At 43.2% G+C, this 19,662-nt stretch overlaps 1 protein-coding gene across 1 annotated transcript in view; it reads left to right on the top strand.

The window, feature by feature from the left end:
- CGN (cingulin) overlaps positions 1-19,270 on the top strand; it is a 29,818-nt gene extending 10,548 nt beyond the window's left edge. The window contains exons 5-20 of the mRNA XM_007950881.2: positions 777-904; positions 1,570-1,702; positions 2,004-2,216; positions 2,663-2,811; positions 3,013-3,145; positions 11,744-11,953; positions 12,298-12,504; positions 13,048-13,305; positions 14,440-14,610; positions 15,508-15,669; positions 16,685-16,774; positions 17,252-17,335; positions 17,448-17,566; positions 17,889-17,997; positions 18,640-18,803; positions 19,129-19,270. Coding sequence (XP_007949072.1) covers positions 777-904; positions 1,570-1,702; positions 2,004-2,216; positions 2,663-2,811; positions 3,013-3,145; positions 11,744-11,953; positions 12,298-12,504; positions 13,048-13,305; positions 14,440-14,610; positions 15,508-15,669; positions 16,685-16,774; positions 17,252-17,335; positions 17,448-17,566; positions 17,889-17,997; positions 18,640-18,803; positions 19,129-19,270 — 2,472 coding nt within the window. The remainder of the gene's footprint in view (positions 1-776; positions 905-1,569; positions 1,703-2,003; positions 2,217-2,662; positions 2,812-3,012; positions 3,146-11,743; positions 11,954-12,297; positions 12,505-13,047; positions 13,306-14,439; positions 14,611-15,507; positions 15,670-16,684; positions 16,775-17,251; positions 17,336-17,447; positions 17,567-17,888; positions 17,998-18,639; positions 18,804-19,128) is intronic.
- Positions 19,271-19,662: the final 392 nt, after the last annotated feature.

Genomic DNA, 19,662 nt, shown 5'->3' with positions numbered 1-19,662 from the left:
TAGCCAATTATAGCATCAGAACTCTAAGCACCTGAGAGAGAGTGGGCACCTCCCAGAACATTGTTTTGTGCCACTCCCAACAGAAATACTCCAGGTGGACACCTTCAGCAATCAGGAGCTCCTCAGTTGCTAAGACATTCTGGTTTTCATTTTTATTGTGATTTGGGTGAAAGTTTACAGAGCAAATTCATTTTCCATATAGCAATTCCTACTCATTTTGCTTCATGACATTGACTACAATTCCCCACAAGGTAGCAGCTCTCTTCCCACTTCTTCCCTGTAGTTACCTTTTCCCTGTGTCCTTCTTTCCTATGTATTCCTGTGGGAAGCAGACATTCTTGACTAATTAAGCTAACCTATTGTTTAATTTAAAGACTTCAGAGTATATTTTTGGTTTAAGATTTAAAGATTATCTCAGAACAATAGTTTTGAGGGTTCATTTTGCCTCAGTGGCTTCAGAAAGTCTTAAGTCTGTGAGAAGTTGAAATTTTCTTCTGCCTTTTCCCCTTTTTGATCAGGATTCTTCTATAGACTTTTCAATCGAAATGTTCAATAATGGTAGCTGGGCACCATCCAGTTCTTCTGTGTGGATATATTTTAAACTATCACAAGTACCAAGGGTGGTTGTGAGGGTTAGATGCAGATAATACATAAGGACTGTAACACATTGCTTGTCATATAATAAGCGTTTAGTAAATATTAGACATTCTCATTATGATTCCTTCTGAGAGGCTTTTCCCACCTTCTACCTGCTATGTTCTCCTTCCCTTTTCCAGAAGTGGCAGAAGCTAGAGCCATCCCGAGTGGGGCTGGAGCGACAGCTGGAGGAGAAGGCAGAGGAGTGTAGCCGACTGCAGGAGCTGCTGGAGAGGAAGAAGGGGGAGGCCCAGCAGAGCAGCAAGGAGTGAGTGCAGCTGTTGGTGCATGTGAGGCCACTTAGAAGGCCTTAGGCGGCCTAGGTGCCCATCCCCAGAGCTCAGGGAGGCAGAGGGAAATCTCCTGAAGATGAAAGAGGCAGAGATGGTTTAAAGACAGGACCTTTCTCTTTACCCTCTCTATTAGGCAGGTTAGCACAATGGTTATATCACCATTGGAGCTTGGCTGGGCTGCTCTGTGCCTCATGTTCTTAGTCTGTAAAATGGGGGTGATAATAGTACCTACTTTACAGGATTGTTGTGGAGTTCATTCATTAATTCAGTAGATGTTTTCACAGTGAATATTATGTGGCAGGCACTCAGTTCCTGGGTACAGCAGTGAATTATATAGATGAAGAGTCCTGTTCTCTCTAGAAGCTTAGTTTGTAGTTTGGCAGAACAGACAGTAGACAATCTACTTATTATGTAATTATATTTGTAACATGTTAGAAGATGAAGTAGAGCAGGATAAAGCAGATCAGGAGGACTGGGTTATGGGTGAGCAAGTTGCAGTATTAAATAAGATAGGGAAGGCCTCATTGAGATTTGAACAAAGACAGAAGAGAGGTTTAAATGAGTTAATATATGTAAAGTTTTAGAAACTTCCTGACACGTAGTACTTAACGAGTGTGGTGTATTGTTAATTATTTATTAGGTTCCAGAACATGAAGCTCCTCCTGGACCAGGGTGAACGGTTACGACATGGACTGGAAACCCAGGTGATGGAACTGCAAAACAAGCTGAAACAGGCCCAGGGTTCTGAGCCTGCTAAGGAGGTGCTAATGAAGGTAAGGAGCATGCTTGAGTATTCTAGCCCCTGCTTTCTTTCACTTGGAGCATCCTTAAGTCTGCTTACCCACAGTTTCTCCAAAATATAGGGAGCAGGTAGCTTTCAGGCAGACTCAATGGTGAGGTGGGATAGGGTGGGAGCCCAGAAAATGGATTTCCTTTGTTTTAACTAGGCATCTTGGAGGGCAGAGAGCACTTGGTACCATGCCTAACACATAGGTGTTCAGTAAGTATTTGTTGAATGGATAAAAGATGGATACTTATATAGTCACCCTATGCTTCCACTCTTACTTTTCCCAGGACCTGATGGAAACCCGTGAGCTTCTAGAAGAGGTCTTGGAGGCAAAGCAGCGGATAGAGGAGCAGCTGAGGCTGCGAGAGCGGGAATTGACAGCCCTGAAAGGGGCCCTGAAGGAGGAGGTGGCCTCTCGTGACCAGGAAGTGGAGCATGTCCGGCAGCAGTACCAGCGAGACACAGAGCAGCTTCGCCGGAGCATGCAGGACGCAACCCAGGCATGTGACAGGCGTAGGGGCTGGGAGAAGTGGGCACTGCTAAGGAAGGGGACTGCCTTGGGATCTTGAGTCCTTGCATTTTTAGACTTTTCACAGTTGCAAATGGGAACTCACCATATAGTACACATGTGAGATGTAGTGAAAACCTTGGCTAGGAAACCTACAAAGGCAAAAGCAGAGTGCAGACCAGAAGGTATGATGAGGGTGTGTGACCAAAGTCCCATGGGAAAATAACTGGGGGAGGTTTCTGGTCGATGCCAGAGGGATGGGCTGTGACTCGGGGAGAGAGCTTCTACCAGTTCTGTACCAGGTGCCATTGGGGTTTCAAGGTGTGTAGCTGGCCCAGTGCCTTCTTGGTCTAAACTCCCCTTCTACACACTCACACCTTGGTTTGGAGTGAGCTGTTTCCTCTGAGCCACCTGGTCCCTAACTTTCCCTTACCATAGGACCATGCAGCATTGGAGGCCGAGAGGCAGAAGATGTCAGCCCTGGTACGAGGACTGCAGAGGGAGCTGGAGGAGAGCTCAGAGGAGACAGGGCATTGGCAGAGCATGTTCCAGAAGAACAAGGAGGAGCTAAGAGCCACTAAGCAGGAGTAAGGACCTTGTCCCTCTCTTAGGGATGCTTTTCATGTCCCACTTCTATCTATTCGTGCTCCCCTCTTACTTTCCCGTCTCTTAGATGATCCTTTCCACCACTGTCTTCTTCCCTTCTGAGAGTTGGTAATGTGTTGGCCTCTAGTCAAGGGCCTTGACCTTGTACGCTTTCCCCTTTATGTCACCTTCCTGGACTCAAGACTCCTGCAGCTGCGGATGGAGAAGGAGGAGATGGAAGAGGAGCTTGGGGAGAAGATGGAGGCCTTGCAGAGGGAATTAGAGCAGGCTCGAGCTGGTGCTGGAGATACTCACCAGATTGAGGAACTCAAGAAGGTACTTGGAAGTTGGGGGACAGAAGGACCAGTTGGGGTGATAGGCACTTGCTTGACTTACCCACCACGGGCAGATTAAGTATGGTAAGTATTATGTGCACTGGCCTAGAATAAGCAAGATACTCGGGACCTTAATTGTGTTTATTCACTAATTTGTAGTGAATAATGTCACCCGTAAACCCAGGTGACATTGTTCACCACAGATTAGTAAGTAAACATGATTAAGCCCATGCATACTTCACTTCTTGGGTAATCGGCCCCTGCTACCTACGAGGGCTTCCACAGAACCATGGCTATCTCAGGTGTGCTTGGTTTTTGGGCCCCATCTTACCTGCTTAGCTTTATCTTCTTAGCACACACTCTCCAATCCAGCAGGGCTAATCTCCTTGTTGAGTGGAGAAGTTTCTAACAGAAAGAGCTCTCCGTGTAACCTTCACCCAAATCATAAAAGTTTAAATAGAAAAACAAAGATCTCTCAGTGGCTAGGTTGGGGTATAGCCAGCAGGCCGTGCTGGCTGCATCCCAAGAGACTTCATGGGTAGCAGCATTTGGGTATATTTGTGAAACTCCAGGGTCATTTTTGTAGGCTTAAATCCTAATTTGGTCATCATGGCAGGAGTAGCTCTGTCTCTTAGGGAGGACTCATTTAACTATATGTATGAAATAATGTTTACAGTTAGAATGCCAGCTTATTAACTTCCAGTGGATAACAGGAATATTGCCACATGGACTGGAAAACTTGTATTGGCCTAGCCAGCTGACCTACATGGGAAGCCAAATTGTAATCTAAAGCCTGTTTAGAGAGTACAGAATCTGGAAATGTGTAATAAAAAGATCTAGTGTTTAATGTGTCCATCTCTCTAGTTAGTATAGCCTTGTGGTGGGCCTGTAAAGCTTGAAGTTGGTGGTAAGATTTCTGCTCTTTGGTCTTTTTTTTTTTTTTAATGAGAATCTTTTTATCATGTATGAATGCTGAAATTTTATATATAAATTATATATATATATGTAATAATATATATAAAGATCATAAAATTAAAGTTGAACATAAAAATAATTTATTCATAATCCTTGTATTTTAGTTTATTAAGGAATAAGAAGACAACTAACTTTTAGATGATTTAGAAAACTTAGAAAGTATATTCATTAATTTTAGTGACTGGCATTTATGGCCTCCTGAGGACCCTTCTAGATCTATATTTTGATTTGCCATGAAAGTGCTTAATTAATAAGTTAATTAATCAATACTTATTTATCATCCCTATACCCATAAGACTGTCTAATTATATCCAAGACAATAAAATAATTACATATATATATTTTATATATATATATATGTATATATATAATTTTATTGTGGTAATTTATAACAAAACAATTGCCATTTTAACCATTTTTAAGTGTATTAATCACAGTGACATTAATTACATTCACCATATTGGGTGACCAATATCATTTCACATTTCTAAATGTTTTTCAACACCCTAAACAGAAACTCATTACTCCTTACTTAAGGTAATCATATTTTTAAATGAGTAAAGAAACATAGCTCTAAATGATGATTTTCCAGATGAGTGAAATCCTGAGCTTACACAAAATATTTGGTGGAGAAAAATGTAACAGATGTTAATCAAGTTCAGCGTGGTTGTTGTGAATGGTGTATTAAGTAATTTAAAATTCTGTCTTCTCAAGAAAACTCCTAAAAGAATGGTGACATGAAAAATGCTATTAAGTATTTGCTATATTATTTTCAAGTTAACAAATACCAAGGATAGTTTGAGTCTGTTAAATAGGCCAGCTGACACAGTGAACTTGTACATTTCTCTGGACAATCTCAGTGAATTTATTATGCTGGGTAAAGCTAAAAACTATAAGTAGTGTTTCATTTATGTCATATAGTAAGTGTATTTTTATCAAGTATATAATCAATAAGCAAATTGTACATTAGGTAAACAGACTAACCAAGTCCATCATAGACCATACTCTGCTGTTTTTCTTTTGTAATTAGTTTTTTTCACTAAAAAAACATTGAAGACTTGCTACATATTATATAATCTTTCAGTTTTACTGTGTTACTGCAAAAACGCAAGGAGGCCACATGTTATGATCTCCTCTAATCCCACAAGAGGAAGACAGAATCACCATCAATAGCCCAAGGCCTATTCCTGCAAGGCCAGACAAGCTGCATCCCTCCAGCCCTTTCTCTAACTGTTCCTCCCAAAGCACCCACCACCTATCTCCTGGGTTCCAGAATTTGCTGCAGTGGCCACACAGAGCTCACAGATTATGGGGTTTATTAGGGAAGCACCACAGGCTACAATTCAAGTTCAGGAAAAAATGTTCAGTCTCTCTCCCAGCCCACTGTCCCTCAGCCAACAGTCTCTCACAGTCTCTTTCCCAGCAGTGCTGGTCCCTCGGTGTCTCACTCAGCAACACGTGTCTCAGGAGCCCGTGTCTCTTTCAGCAGCATGTCTTCCTCAACTAGCAGAGAGAGTTCTGCCTCTAGGAGGCCTCCTTTTGAGCTTGGCAGAGTGGCCAAACCAACCAATCATAACAACAGAATTCTAAGCACCTGAGAGTGAGCCTCCCAGAACATTGCGTTGTGCCACGCCCAACAGAAATAACCCAGGTGGATAACATTTACAATCAGGAGCTCCTCAGTTACTCATTCCACCACTGAGTTTACAATGACTTATGGATAGAAAAGCCATACTAAGTAATTTACTACACTGCAGTTACTTTCTGAATTTACATAGTAGCTAACAGCTAAAGAATTAGAATAAGATCTCATTATATGTATGTATGTATGTGTAAAACCAAAAAAAAAAAAACTCACTCACTACCTTTGGGTGGATCTGACTCATAGCGACTCCTCCTTGGGTTTCTGAGGTGATACAACTATAGAAGTAGATTGCACAACCTTCCTTCTGAGGAATGGCTGGTAGGTTTGAACCGCCAGTCTTCTGGTTAGCCTTAGGCACTACGCCACCAGAACTCCCTATGTATGTGTATATATGTGTGTGTATGTCTCTCTCTCTATATATATATATACATAGATACACACACACTATATATATATATGTGTGTGTGTGTGTGTACACACACACACACACATACAGATACACACTTAGAAGTCAGAGCAGCACTTACTGTGTTACATACAATGTTTTGGTTTTCAATAATTTAAAAAATATTTTAATAGCCTATCTACTCTCCCTCCCCATAATATATTTTCCTGTTGCTCATGCATTCATTATTGTGTTTGGTAAGCTATTACCGAAGAACATTATGTACCAAAGCTTTGTGCCTATATTTTCTTCAAAGAACTTTGTGGTTTTTGGTTTAGCATTTAGGCCCTTGTTCCATTTTGAATTCGTTTTTGTGTATGATGTGATGTATGGCTCTGATTCCATTTTTTTGCACGTGGAAATCCGGTTTTGCCAGCACCATTTATTAAAGAGACTCATCATATTTTTTTAATTGAAATAATTTCACATACCAAAAATTTACTTTTTTAAAGTATATAATTGAGTGATTTTTAGTATATTTACAGAATTGTGCAACCCTCACCATTAACTAATACCAGAATATTTTCATCACCCCACCAAGGAACCCTGTATCCATTAGCAGTTACTTACCATCCCTCCTCTCAGTTATCCCTAGGCAACTACTAATTTACTCTTTCTCTCTGTGAATTTGTCTATTCTGGACATTTCATGTAAATGGAATTATAAGATGTGATTCTTTGTGACTGACTTCTTTCACTTAGCATAATGCTTTCAGGGTTCATCCATGTTGTAGCATATATCAGTACTTCATTTAATCTTATGGCTGAGTAACGTTCCATTGTATAAATATACTACATTGATCAGTTGATTGATATTTGAGTTGTTCCTACATTTTGGCTATAATAAGTAATACTGCTATGAACATTGCATGTAAAAGTTTTTGTGTGAACATATTCTCAGTTCTCTTGAGTATATACCAAGGAGTGAAATTGCTGGGTCATATGGTAACTCTGTTTAACCTTTGGAAGACCTGACAAAGTTTTTTCATAGTGACTGCCCTATTTTACATTCCATCCATCAGTGTTTAAGGGTTCCAGTTTCTCTACATCTTTGCCAATACTTGTTACTGTTCATCTTTTTGATTATAGCCATCCTACTGGGTATGGTTTTGATTTGCTTTTCTCTAATTACTAGCAATGTTGAGCATCTTTTCAAATGCTTATCAGCCATTAATATATCTTCGGAGAAATGTCTATTCAGATCTTTTGCTCTTTAAAACTGGGTTATTTTTATTATTGGATTGTAGGCATTCTCATATATTCTAGACATAGCTCCCCTATCATATATATGATTTGCAAATATTTACTTCCATTCTGTGTCTTTTGATACACAAGTTCTTTGTTTTGTTGTTACATGCCATTGAGTTGTCTCTGACTCATACTGACCTTATGCACAACAGAATGAAACACTGGTAGGTCCTGTGCCAGCCTCATGATCCCTACTATAATTTTGATGAAGTCCAGTTTATCTATTTTTTTCTTTGGTAGCTTGTGCTTTAGGTTTCGTATCTAAGAAACTACTGCTTTTTCCAAGATCACAAAGATTTACAGCTATATTTTCTTCTAAGGGTTTTATAATTTCACTTCTTACATGTTGATCTTTGATCTATTTTGAGTTAATTTTTGTATTGGGTGTGAGATGGGGGTCAAACTTTCTTGCTTTGCATGTGGCTATCTAGTTGTCCCTTGCAAGGAAATCACGATTGAAGCCATCTCGTCCTGGGCTTTTCTTTGTGAGAAGTTTTTTGATTACCAATTTAATCTCTTTACTTATAGGTCTTTTTTAGAAATCTTTTTTATTTCTTGGTTAGTCTAGCTAAAGGTTTGCCAATTTTGTTGATCTTTTCAAAGAATGAATTTTTGGTTTTGCTGAATTTTTTTCCATATATATGCTGATTGTTTTCATGCAGATCTCTTTTATACACACACACACACATATCTATATGTGTGTGTGTGTGTGTGTAAATGAAACTATACATAACAAAACATACATCTAGTTTAACATTTTCAATTTGTACAATTCAATGACATTGGTTCCATTCTTTATATTGTATCACTGTTCTCATTCTCACTATCTCTACCCATATTGTTTTACCATTATTAACTTAGCCTGTCTGTCTCCTAAATGTCTCTTCTGTGTTTTAGAGTTACTGCTGTCAATTTGATCTCCTATGGACAGGTCTTTAAAAGAGTGCACAGATCAAGGCAAACATTCTTTACTAGTTGAGCTAAACTGCTTTTTAATTTAAAGATGACTTCATGGGATAGTTTTGGTTCAAGGCTTAAAGAAGATTATTTCAAGAGAGTAGATTTGGGGGTCTCCCAGTCCCAGTGGGTCCAGTAAATCTGGCTTGTATAAGAATTTGAGATTCTGTTCCACATTTTTCCTCTTTTTGATCAGGATCCATCCACTGTGTGTCCATAATCTTAGAAGCAAGTCTCAGAGATACCATATCCTTGAGTTTTGATGTCCAGTTAGGATTGAAAACCACTGCTTTAATCCATGTGATTTTAGTATTTAATAAGCCAGGGAAATCTTAATTTCCCTAGTTTTTAAATTGTTAGGGATGAGTCATGTCTTATGCTAGCTTTCCTTTATATAGCACATATACCATGCAAATTTCTGCCTCCCTCTTTCACTCATGTAACTCTCTCTACCTGGAATGCCCTTACTCCATATTTGTACCCCCAGGTTTTACCCATCCATCTGCCCATGCCCAGTAGTATCCTCTTGACCTTGAAGCCTTTCCTAGCAAAAGTTTTCTCCCTCCTTTGAACTCTGTGATTAGAGTCTGTAGTTGTTAACTTTACATTTGATTAATTCTATTCATTCTTCATTATTTCTACTAGACTCTAGTTCCTACTAGATTATGTGATCTTGAAAGGCTGGGGCCAGGTACGTCTTCTTTGTGATCTGTGGTATTTGTTACAGTGCTGGAGCTTGGTACATATTCAGCTGATTTGAACATAACAGGATGACGGCATTGCAGGGTTGCCAGCAAAGTTTCTGAGACTCACAGCTCTTGATCCTAAGGTAGATCCAACTATATTTTAAAATTTGCATATGGTGAGATTCACTCTTAATGGTGTACACTTCTATGGGTTTTGACAAATGCATCGAATTGTATATCTACCACCAAAACCAAGATACAGAGTAATTCCATCACCCCTCAAAAAATTCCCTCCCACTGCCCCTCTGTAGTCAACCCCTTTCTGGCCCCAGCTTTTGTTATCCACTCATTTGTTCTACTTTTCCAGAATATCATCTAAATGAAATCATTATAGCATATACCCTTTTTTTTCTGAGCCTGGCTTCTTTGATTTAGCAAAAATCTAGCAACTTCTTTGTTTGTTAATCCTGAGATCCTTCTATTAAGCTAAGCAGCAGGGGCCAGAGGTTCTTCTGAGATTTTAAAGAACCAGGCCAGAGTCAGCAGAGAGTGGTCCTATAAGTTTATATGTATGATCTGAATTGTCAGGTTTATAGTAGAGCTGACAAGGGGCAAGGTTGTAGTCACTGCTTGGTCACAGTCAGCTACCCAAAGAGACCAAGTAGTTGAACCTGTGGGCTCAGGACCATAGTTGCAAAGGACATCAAGCTCAATTGGCATAACATACTACACAAAACATTGTTCCACCTCCTACTTTGGTGAGTAGCGACTGGATCTTAAAAGTTTACAAGCTGCCATCTCGATGCAACGATGGGTCTCTCTGTGTCCAGAGCAAAGAAGAATGAAGAAAACCAAAAATTCATGGAAACAATTAGTCATAGTGACTGGTACACCATTTGATCTGCAGCCTATACGACTATGAGACCAGAAGAACTAGATGGTGCCCGGCTACCGCTGTCAACCACTTGGAAGGGGATGTATGTAGGAGATTCTGGACAGAGAGGGAGAACAATGTGGAACAAAACTCAAAGTCATTTGGAGGGGAAAATAAGGGGGGGGGACCAGGTTTGCTGGTCCGATAGAGCCTGGTGGAACCACTGAGACTATGGCCCCTAGCTGCCCTTCAGGTCTAGAATTGAACCCACACGTATGGCTTCCAGCCAAACAAAAGACAGGTATAGGAGTTGAACATTTACTTGAGGTAGATACACTCCTTGGAGAGAACAATCATGGGAGAAAGAAGGTATGCTTATGAACAGGGAGACAGCTCAGGGGGCAGGTGTGTATGGAGGGCTGGACACAGGGAAGAGGTACCTATCGGGAGGAAGTGGGAGGGGAGCTGTTGCATTGGGGTAAATCTTGGTCAATGTCATGAGACAAAGTGTATGTGAACTACTGTATGGAAAGTGAATTTGCTCTGTAAATTTTCACCCAAATCACAATTAAGAAAAAATAAATGAAAGAACCAGGCCAGATTGAGGAAGAGGAAGACATAGAGAGGTACATGGTAAGTACAGACAACAAAGATGAACCCTTTTGCACGTATGGTACTGCATTGTCAGTGAAGGCAAATGTGGCTATACAGGTGGATAGATGGGTAGATAGGCTGAAGTATTAGTTATGTCTATGCAGGGGGGAGTGTGCCCAAGACCATGTATAGGGTTGACAGATAATGTTTCTACAAGTGTCTTTGTGTGTTCTGTAAGAATTCCTGGGTATATAGTAGAACTGACAAGGGACAAGGTTGTAGTCACTTCTTGGGCACAGCCAGCTACCCAGAGGGAGCAAGTAGTTAGACCTGTGTGCTCGGGACCATAGTCAGGGGACATCAAGCTCAATTGGCCTAACACACTACACAAAACATTGTTCCATATCCTACTTTGGCAAGTAGCAATTGGGATCTTAAATGCTTGCAAGTGGCCAGCTAGATGCAATGATGGGTCTTTCCTCATCCAGAGCAAAGAATAAGGAATAAAACCAAAGATTCATGGAAACAATTAGTCCAAGTGACTGGTACACCATGCAAACCTCAGCCTATATGACTATCAGAACAGAAGAACTAGATGGTGCCCGACTCCACTCAGTCACTCAGAGGGGGATCTATGTAGGAGATCCTGGATAGAGTGGGAGAACAATGTGGAACAAAACTCAAAATCATTAAAAAAAAAAGGGACCAGGTTTGCTGTCTGATAGAGCCTGATGGAACCCCCTGAGACTATGGCCCCTAGCTGCCCTTCAGGTCTGGAATTGAGCCCATACCTGTGGCTTCCAGCCAAACAAAAGACAGGCACATGAGGTGAACATTTACATTAGGTAGATACACTCCTTGAAGAGAACAATCATGGGAGATTAGAAGGGCTGCTTATGCTCAGGGAGACAGTTCGGGGGAGGAGTGCATGGAGGGATGGACACAGGGAAGAGGTAACTATGGGGAGGAAGTGGGAGGGGAGCTGTTGCATTGTGGTAAATTGTAATCAATGTCATGAGACAAAGTGTATGGGAACTGCTATATGGAAAGTGAATTTGTTCTATAAACTTTCACTGAAATCACAATTAAAAAAAAAAAGAACTAGGCCAGGTGAATGAGGAACTCTGGTATCTCAGTCAGGCTCTCTTACCAGTCATCATTCTTCTTCCTTTCTAGAAGCTGCACCAGACACAGGTGGAATTTAAGGAGCTACAGACAGAGCAGCAGAGCCAGGAGAAGGCTGGGCGACACCGTGAACGGGAGTTGGAGAAGCAGCTGGGAGTCCTGAGGGTCGAGGCTGATCGAAGCCAGGAGCTGGAACAACAGAACTTACAGCTACAGAAGACCCTCCAGCAGCTGAGACAGGACTGTGAAGAGGCTTCCAAGGCAAGGGGAGTGGGCACAGGGCTTAGAAGGTGGAGGCTGAGGGGTCTGGAGGGCTGAGGAGCCAGAGGGCATGGAAATTACCTATCATGGGTATGTACCAACCAGATCCTTGGTCCTAAGTGTGTGGTGAAAACCAGCCAGGATTTGGCAGGGGGGATGGCAGCTGTACCTGGTGGCACCCATTGCATCTCTGTAGGGGTGAGGTTCTTGGGGAGGCCTCTGGCTGGTGGCCCCACCCTCTTGAAGCTCCCCTTTTGCTGTGCACTCCTTAGGAGGAGTTTCCCAGGAGTAGCAATGACCTTGACCCCTGGGGTCTGAGCCGCCACTTTCTGAACCATCCGCAGGCTAAGATGGCAGCAGAGGCAGAGGCAGCAGTGCTGGGGCAACGTCGGGCAGCAGTGGAAACAACGCTTCGGGAGACCCAGGAGGAAAATGACGAATTCCGACGGCGCATCCTGGGTCTGGAGCAGCAGCTGAAGGAGACTCGAGGCTTGGCGGAGGGCAGGGACGTGGTGGAGGCACGACTTCGGGACAAGGTGCAGCGGCTGGAGGTCAGTGCTCTGCTGACATTGTTGGCTTCCTCCTGGCTAAATACACAGCTGTCTGTTTCATGTTATCTTCAGTGTGCTTATTTTTGCCTCCCCAAACTCTGTGTTGACCCTCAGGTTTATTCCCTGGAGTGTACTTTGGTGTGAATGGTCAAGCTTTTGCACTAGTCTCTTTACCTCTGCCTCCTGCCCTTTGCTTGCTCTTTGTGTCTTGATTTCATTACTGATTCCTCTGAGCCTGTTTTCATTGCTTATGGATACCTTTCTCCACCTCCTTTCACCTAATTAGTTAACTAGTTGCCATCAAGTTGATTTCCAATTCACAGCCACCCCACGTGTGTCAGAGTAAAACTGTGCTCCAAAGGGTTTTGAGAGGCTGAGTTTTTTCGAACCTTTCTTCCAAGATACCTCTCAGTACAGTAAAAATGCCAGCCATTCAATTAGCAGCCAAGCACGTTAACTGTTTGTACCACTAAGGGATGACTCCTCTTCCTACCCATTTCCAGTGAACCCAAGCTTTGTTTCCTTCCACTTTCTCCTTCTCAGGTGGAGAAGCAGCGGCTAGAAGAGGCCCTGAACACAGCTCAGGATGAGGAAGGGAGCCTGGCAGCAGCCAAGCGGGCACTTGAGGCACGGCTGGAGGAGGCCCAGAGGGGGCTGGCCCGCCTGGGGCAGGAGCAGCAGGCACTGAACCGGGCTCTAGAGGAGGAGGGGAAGCAGCGCGAGGCACTCCGGCGGGGCAAGGCTGAGCTGGAGGAGCAGAAACGTCTGTTGGACAGGACTGTGGACAGACTGAACAAGGAGGTGGGCACAGGGCAGCCCGGGCTGTTAGGAGGAGACTCAGTTCCTACAGAAGCTTGGCTGAGGCAGGGCATTGACAGAAAAACTCAGAAATGTGTGGTATTTGTTTTCTCATGTTTGTTACTGGGGTGGTCAAGTCAAATTGTCAGAGAGTGGCATCCTTCCTACCCCTCTTCCTCATTTTTGATCTTGACCTTCCCTTGCATCCTTTATGATCTTTATCCTTGGAGAATCCCTCCTGCGAGGGATAGTTATTACTCTGAAGTTTATGAACTCTAAACACATGAATCCTCACTGATAGAATTTTATTTCTGAGAGAGGGAAAGGAGAAAGGAAAAAAGGGAAATAAGTTGCATTTTTGGGGTGAGTTTCTCCCAGTCTCTTAACTTTATAAAACAAAAACAAACAATGTATTTCATCAATTCTAAAATGCACATTTTATCATTTCTGACATTGGCTTATGTTTTATGATTGATGGTATATCATAGTTCATTTGGCATGCTTTTTTTCTGGTGGTTTATCTTGTAATTATTGGTGTCTTAGGTTTGCTGAAATACGGTAATTTAAGGGTTACTTTGTGTCAGACACTGGTAAGTCCTTTATGTAATTAACTAACACAATTCTCACAACAACCTTGTGATGTACATATTATTAATATCCATTTTACAGATGAGGAGCCTTTTTCTATAGTCACAAAAAATACAAATTCACCACCATCAAATCGATTCTGACTCATAGTGACCTCCATTGGGTTTCTAAGGCTGTAAATCTTTATAGAAGCAGACTGCCTCATCTGTGGAGTTAGCTGGTGGGTTTGATCCACCGACCTTTTTGTTAGCAGCCAAATGCCTTAACCACTACACCACCAGAGCTCCTTTTTCCGTACTAGGGATTGAAAACTAGGCCCAAAAAGGATAAGTTACTTACTTGTGGTCACACAGCTAGTAAGTGGTAGAGCCAAGATTTGAATGCAGGCAGTCTGTATACCCTTAACCATTAGCTATACTACAGACCTGAGTCCAGGAAAGAACAGGATGGGGGCTCTGGGAGAGTCTTGGAGTTTGTGCTCGGGGAATGGACAGAGGTATCTGTTAAAGAGGTAAAGTACCGAGAACTCTTCTTTTCTCTGTGTCTCAGCTGGAGCAGATTGGGGGGGACTCTAAGCAAGCCCTGCAGCAGCTCCAGGCCCAGCTGGAGGATTACAAGGAAAAGGCCCGGCGGGAGGTGGCAGACGCCCAACGCCAGGCCAAGGATTGGGCCAGTGAGGTTGAGAAGACCTCTGGGGGGCTGAGCCAGCTTCAGGATGAGGTAGGAGTTTAAGAGTTGTCCCTAAGAGAATAGAAGGGCTGTGTATGCACAGGGAGACAGCTCAAGGGACAGGAGTACATGGAGGGAAGGACGTAAGGAAGAGGTAACTATGGGGAGGAAGTAGGAGGGGAAATGTTGCATTGTGGTAAATTGTAGTCAACGTCATGAGACAAAGTGTATATGAACTGCTGTATGGAAAGTGAATTTGCTCTATAAACTTTCAGCCAAATCACAATAAAAAAATAAAAAAAAAAAAGTTACTCCTAAGTGGCAGGAGAATGGGAACCATCCCAATGTCCTTGTTTTGAAGAGTCATGCATTACCTCTTAGCTGAATCTATGCCAAGAGGTTCTATGGCCCAGGTAGGTCTGCTTGCTTGTAATAACATACTAAAGTGGAGGATGGTGGGCAGAGTGGTCCATCCTGGTATGGAAAACAGGGCATGCATTGTCTCTAGAGCAGTGATTCTCAAACTCTGCTGCACATTAGTCACCTGGGAATATTTAAAAAATCCCAGTGGCAACACTGCAAAGAAGAAAAAGTCCATTGACCCATGTCACTTCAGTTTTGTGTATTTCATTGTATATAAATTGTATTTCAATAAAATGTATTAAAAAAAAAAATCCAGTGGCAAAGCTACATCCAAAACCATTCAAATCATACTCTTTTGGGGGTTGGTCCTAGGATCAGTAGTTTTAAAAACTCCCCCAGGTGATTACAGTGTATATAGAGAATTTTAAAACGAAAAGTTGGTCTGCTTTTTGTCACCTCTATGCTCTGGCAATTTTAAAGAATATCAGTAATAAAATCTGTATCTACACAGAGACAGACCACTCCCACCCCTCACCTCTCACCTTCTTACTCCACTGTACTGTTGCTTTTTTCCCTTTTGTGCAGACCCAGAGACTGCGGCAGGCCCTGCAGGCATCCCAGGCTGAGCGAGACACTGCCCGGCTGGACAAAGAGCTGCTGGCCCAGCGACTGCAAGGGCTAGAACAAGAGGCAGAGAACAAAAAGCGTTCTCAGGATGACAGGGCCCGGCAACTGAAGGGCCTCGAGGTGAGGACATTGAGGGGTGAGCTGTGGTGTGGAGGGAGGGAGAAACTCTGGGTCCTGGCACACAGGTGGGACCTCTGGGGAAAGCCAGTCAGGAAACTCCATGCCTCTTTCTACACTAGGGACTAAAAGCTGGCAGCCCACAGTGGATGGGCTTTGTTAGGCTGCAGTGTTTTAAACAACTTAGAATTCATTACCAAAGTTTAGAAATTCATAGATTCCACATAAAAAAAATGGGATCTTCTTTTGTAAAATTGGAAAAATATGGTAATGCTGAGCTTTCAGTCTTGCATTTTCAGCATGGCAACAGTTAGTTGGAACTGAGCAATTTGTTCATTTGGCTATTGGCCATAATAACAATAATAACAACAACAGCAGTGGTGGCAGCAGCAAAGACATACATATTATGCTACATGCCAGGTACTGAAAGAGTCACTTAATTCTCAAAATAACCCTGTTGAGAAAGGTACTCTTTATTTTCTCAATTTTACAGATGAGGAAAACTGAGGTACAAAGAGGTTAAGTAATTTGTCCATAGTCACACTGCTAGCAAGTGGTGGATCTCAATTTCAAAGCTAGGCAGTCTGGCTCTGGAGTCTGTACTCTTAACCCTTACATGGTGCTGCCTGATTTTGGAGTTTGCTCCCCTCTTCTGTACCCTGGTACTTCAATTTGTGATCCTCTGTGATTCTCTGTACCTCAGCTTTGGTCCAGACATTTAGGTTTCTCTGTTGTTTTCCTATTAGGGAAACAGGGTTCCTCCAGTGAGGAATGGATTCTGAAATTTGTCTTCCTGCCAAAGGAATTAAGAGCACACCTCACTCCTTCCCCATGATGCCACATCTGGCCAGCAGAGGGCACTAACTGTATGCTGACTCTTGGCAGGGACTAGGACCAAGAGGTTATGGAGATGAGAGAGAAGTCTGTGGAGCCTGGGGTTTGAGTGGGTCTGGTCTGAGTTTGGCATTTCAGTGTCTGGCATTTGGGGTGGGATTAACCTATTGTTCTTCTGCCACAGGAAAAAGTGTCACGGCTAGAAGCCGAGTTAGATGAAGAGAAGAACACTGTGGAGCTGCTAACAGACCGAGTAAATCGTGGCCGGGACCAGGTAATCCTTTTTTTCCCTAAGACCCATTTGTATCTGTCTTTGATTCTGTAACTTCTTGCTCACTCAAAAACAACTCTGCCTGCCCATCTTTCATAATCTGGAGAGTTCTGGCTATAGAATCTTTACATGGCTGGCTCTATTTCAGGGTTTTACCTACCTTAGGAAGGATTGGCAGGTTTTCTCAGTGGAAATAAGCTAAGAATTTGAGAGAGAGAAGGAATCCTGGTGGCCTGGGCTACTCTCTGACCTGAGTTGAGGCTGTTTTGGTTTAGAAGGGATGCTAGTTTCTGGTGGAACTGAGAAGGCACTGTTCTTATAGCTCCTCCCATTTGAATAGTCTATGATTTCTTAATTGCCTTGGAATTTTGGGGATTCAAGGTTCAGAGACCATCCCACAGTTACTCTGCTTCACTTGATTCAGCTTGCTAGTTCATCTTTAGCCTCCCCAAGTCTGGTTCCCTTACCTGCCCCAACTAGGTGGACCAGCTGAGGACAGAGCTCATGCAGGAGAGGTCTTCTCGACAGGACCTGGAGTGTGACAAAATTTCCCTGGAGAGACAGGTGAGGGGAAAGCATGAAGAGTCTCGAGGTTAGACCCAGGGAGGGAGGTAGAATGACCACAGAAGTGACTGGGAGGAGAGTGCTAACCATGGAGGGTACTTGTTCCTCTCAGAACAAGGAGTTGAAGAGCCGGTTGGCCAGCTCAGAAGGCTTCCAGAAGCCCAACACCAGCTTTTCTCAGCTTGAGTCCCAGAATCAGGAGTTGCAGGAGCGGCTGCGGGCTGAGGAGAGGTGACATGAGTTTGTCCTCCTTTTGTTCCTTCCTCCCTCTCTCTCTGTTCTCCTTTGGGGCTTCCTCCACCCTCTACCTCAGACATGGCCAACCTGGCCTAATCTCTAGAGAGGCCTTTTCTCTTCATAGAGAGCAGAAAGAGTTGCAGAAATTCTGAAATTGGAACAACCTCTTTCTCCCCAGTTCTTTTATCTGTCCTGGATTCTCTGCTGTCTCAGGGGCTCAGGGCTGAGGGCAATACCTGGAGGCAGCAGAGGACCAAGTGAAGGTTCCCTTAGAAATGATATCAGACGTGGATATAACCCTGCCCCACTGCCTTAGAGAGAAGACGGTTTTGCAGTCCACCAACCGGAAATTAGAGCGGAGAGTTAAAGAGCTGTCCATCCAGATTGATGATGAGCGTCAGCATGTCAACGACCAGAAAGACCAGGTAAGGACTTGGCCCCCAGGGCCACACAACCATGTAGCAAGGACATATTATGTACTTGCTTGAAGGCTTGAGAGGCCCCCATTGGATAGGCCTTCCAAACTTAACTTAGACTTTCTTCTGGCATAAGGACAGGCAGATTAGATTGAAAGGAGTGACTCTAAAGTTGGACTTTTTTTTTTTTTAACTTTGAGTCGATTCCAACTTATGATGACCCCATGTGTATCAGAGTAGAACTGTGTTCCATAGGGTTTTCAGTGGCTGATTTTTCAAAAGTCAATTATCAGACCTTTCGTCTTCTGGGTGGACCTCAGCCTTTATGGTGAGCAGCCAAGCACATAAACTGTTTGTGCCACAGGGGACAAAATGGGACCAGAATAGTCATGTATTGACTGCTTATGACCTGCTAGGTTCTCTTTCTAAGTGTATGAACTCATTTAATCCTCAAGACAACCCTAGGAGGTAAGTACATTTATTATCTTATGTTACAGATGAAGAAACTGAGGAACAGAGAAGTTAGGGAACTTGCTCATAGTCAGAACATTTTCCAGGGAAAGTAATCCCTTGTCAAGATTGTTTCAAGGGAGGGTCCCAGACCATGGTAGCAGATGCTTTTCTAATGTTAGGACTTGGTGTTCTGCGCAGCTAAGCTTGCGGGTAAAGGCTTTGAAGCGGCAGGTGGATGAAGCAGAGGAGGAAATCGAGCGGCTAGACAGCCTGAGGAAGAAGGCCCAGCGTGAGCTGGAGGAGCAGCATGAGGTCAATGAACAGCTCCAGGCCCGGATGAAATCCCTAGAGAAGGACTCTTGGTATGGCCTGTCCTGCACTCTGCTTCATAGGGACAATGGGGCAGGAAGGGAGTTGATTTTTTGAGCTGGTTAAGGAGAATCTCCTTAAGAAGGGACTTTGCAGATAGTCATTTATTTCTGGATAGAAGTGAGAGTGATTACCTCTTAGTATTTCAGCCCCATCTTATATACCTCCATCTCCAAATCTGTGATTAGTAGGGGATCACATGAGTAGTTTTCAGCCTCAGAAGAATTGGAGTTTCGTTAGCATGAAAAGGGTGGCTGGTGGCTGTCTTAATTCTTCTACTTCCCCTCCCTCACCAGTATTCCTCTCTCTTTGACTCAGGCGCAAAGCTTCTCGTTCAGCTGCTGAGTCAACCCTCAAACATGAAGGACTGAGCTCAGATGAGGAATTCGACAGTGTTTACGACCCCTCATCTATTGCATCACTGCTTACGGAGAGCAACCTGCAGACCAGCTCCTGTTAGCTCATGGTCCACAAGGGCCCAGAAACCAGGCTTGAGGCCTATCCTGGCCAGCCCTGCTCTGCCCTGTCTTGCTGTGCCTTGCCTAGCCTTGGATTCCTCATTCCTATGGGTGACCCAATTATTCAGACCTAAGATAGGGGGTATCCATGTGATGGTGGTAAAAAAAGGCATCAGAGCTAAAGTGATAGGTGGACTTACCCTTTCCTTTGGAGGAGTGGGTATTTTTGGCCAACTGAATCCTTCCTTCAATTACTGACCTCTCCCGCTTCTCCATCAAGGAAGGATGGTCAGCATGTAGGCTGAGAACTGAGCAGGATAAGAAGGGATAGACATTGCCATGTATATAAAACTGCTTCTTCAGCCCTTAACCTTAAGGCTCAGGGAAATACCCT

Source organism: Orycteropus afer, unplaced genomic scaffold (assembly GCF_000298275.1).
Source record: "Orycteropus afer afer isolate SDZICR_OR568_19922 unplaced genomic scaffold, OryAfe1.0 scaffold00290, whole genome shotgun sequence".
NCBI classification, from domain to species: Eukaryota; Metazoa; Chordata; class Mammalia; order Tubulidentata; family Orycteropodidae; genus Orycteropus; species Orycteropus afer.
Note: the sequence above shows the minus strand (reverse complement) of the source record. Positions and strands in the feature narration are given on the sequence as shown.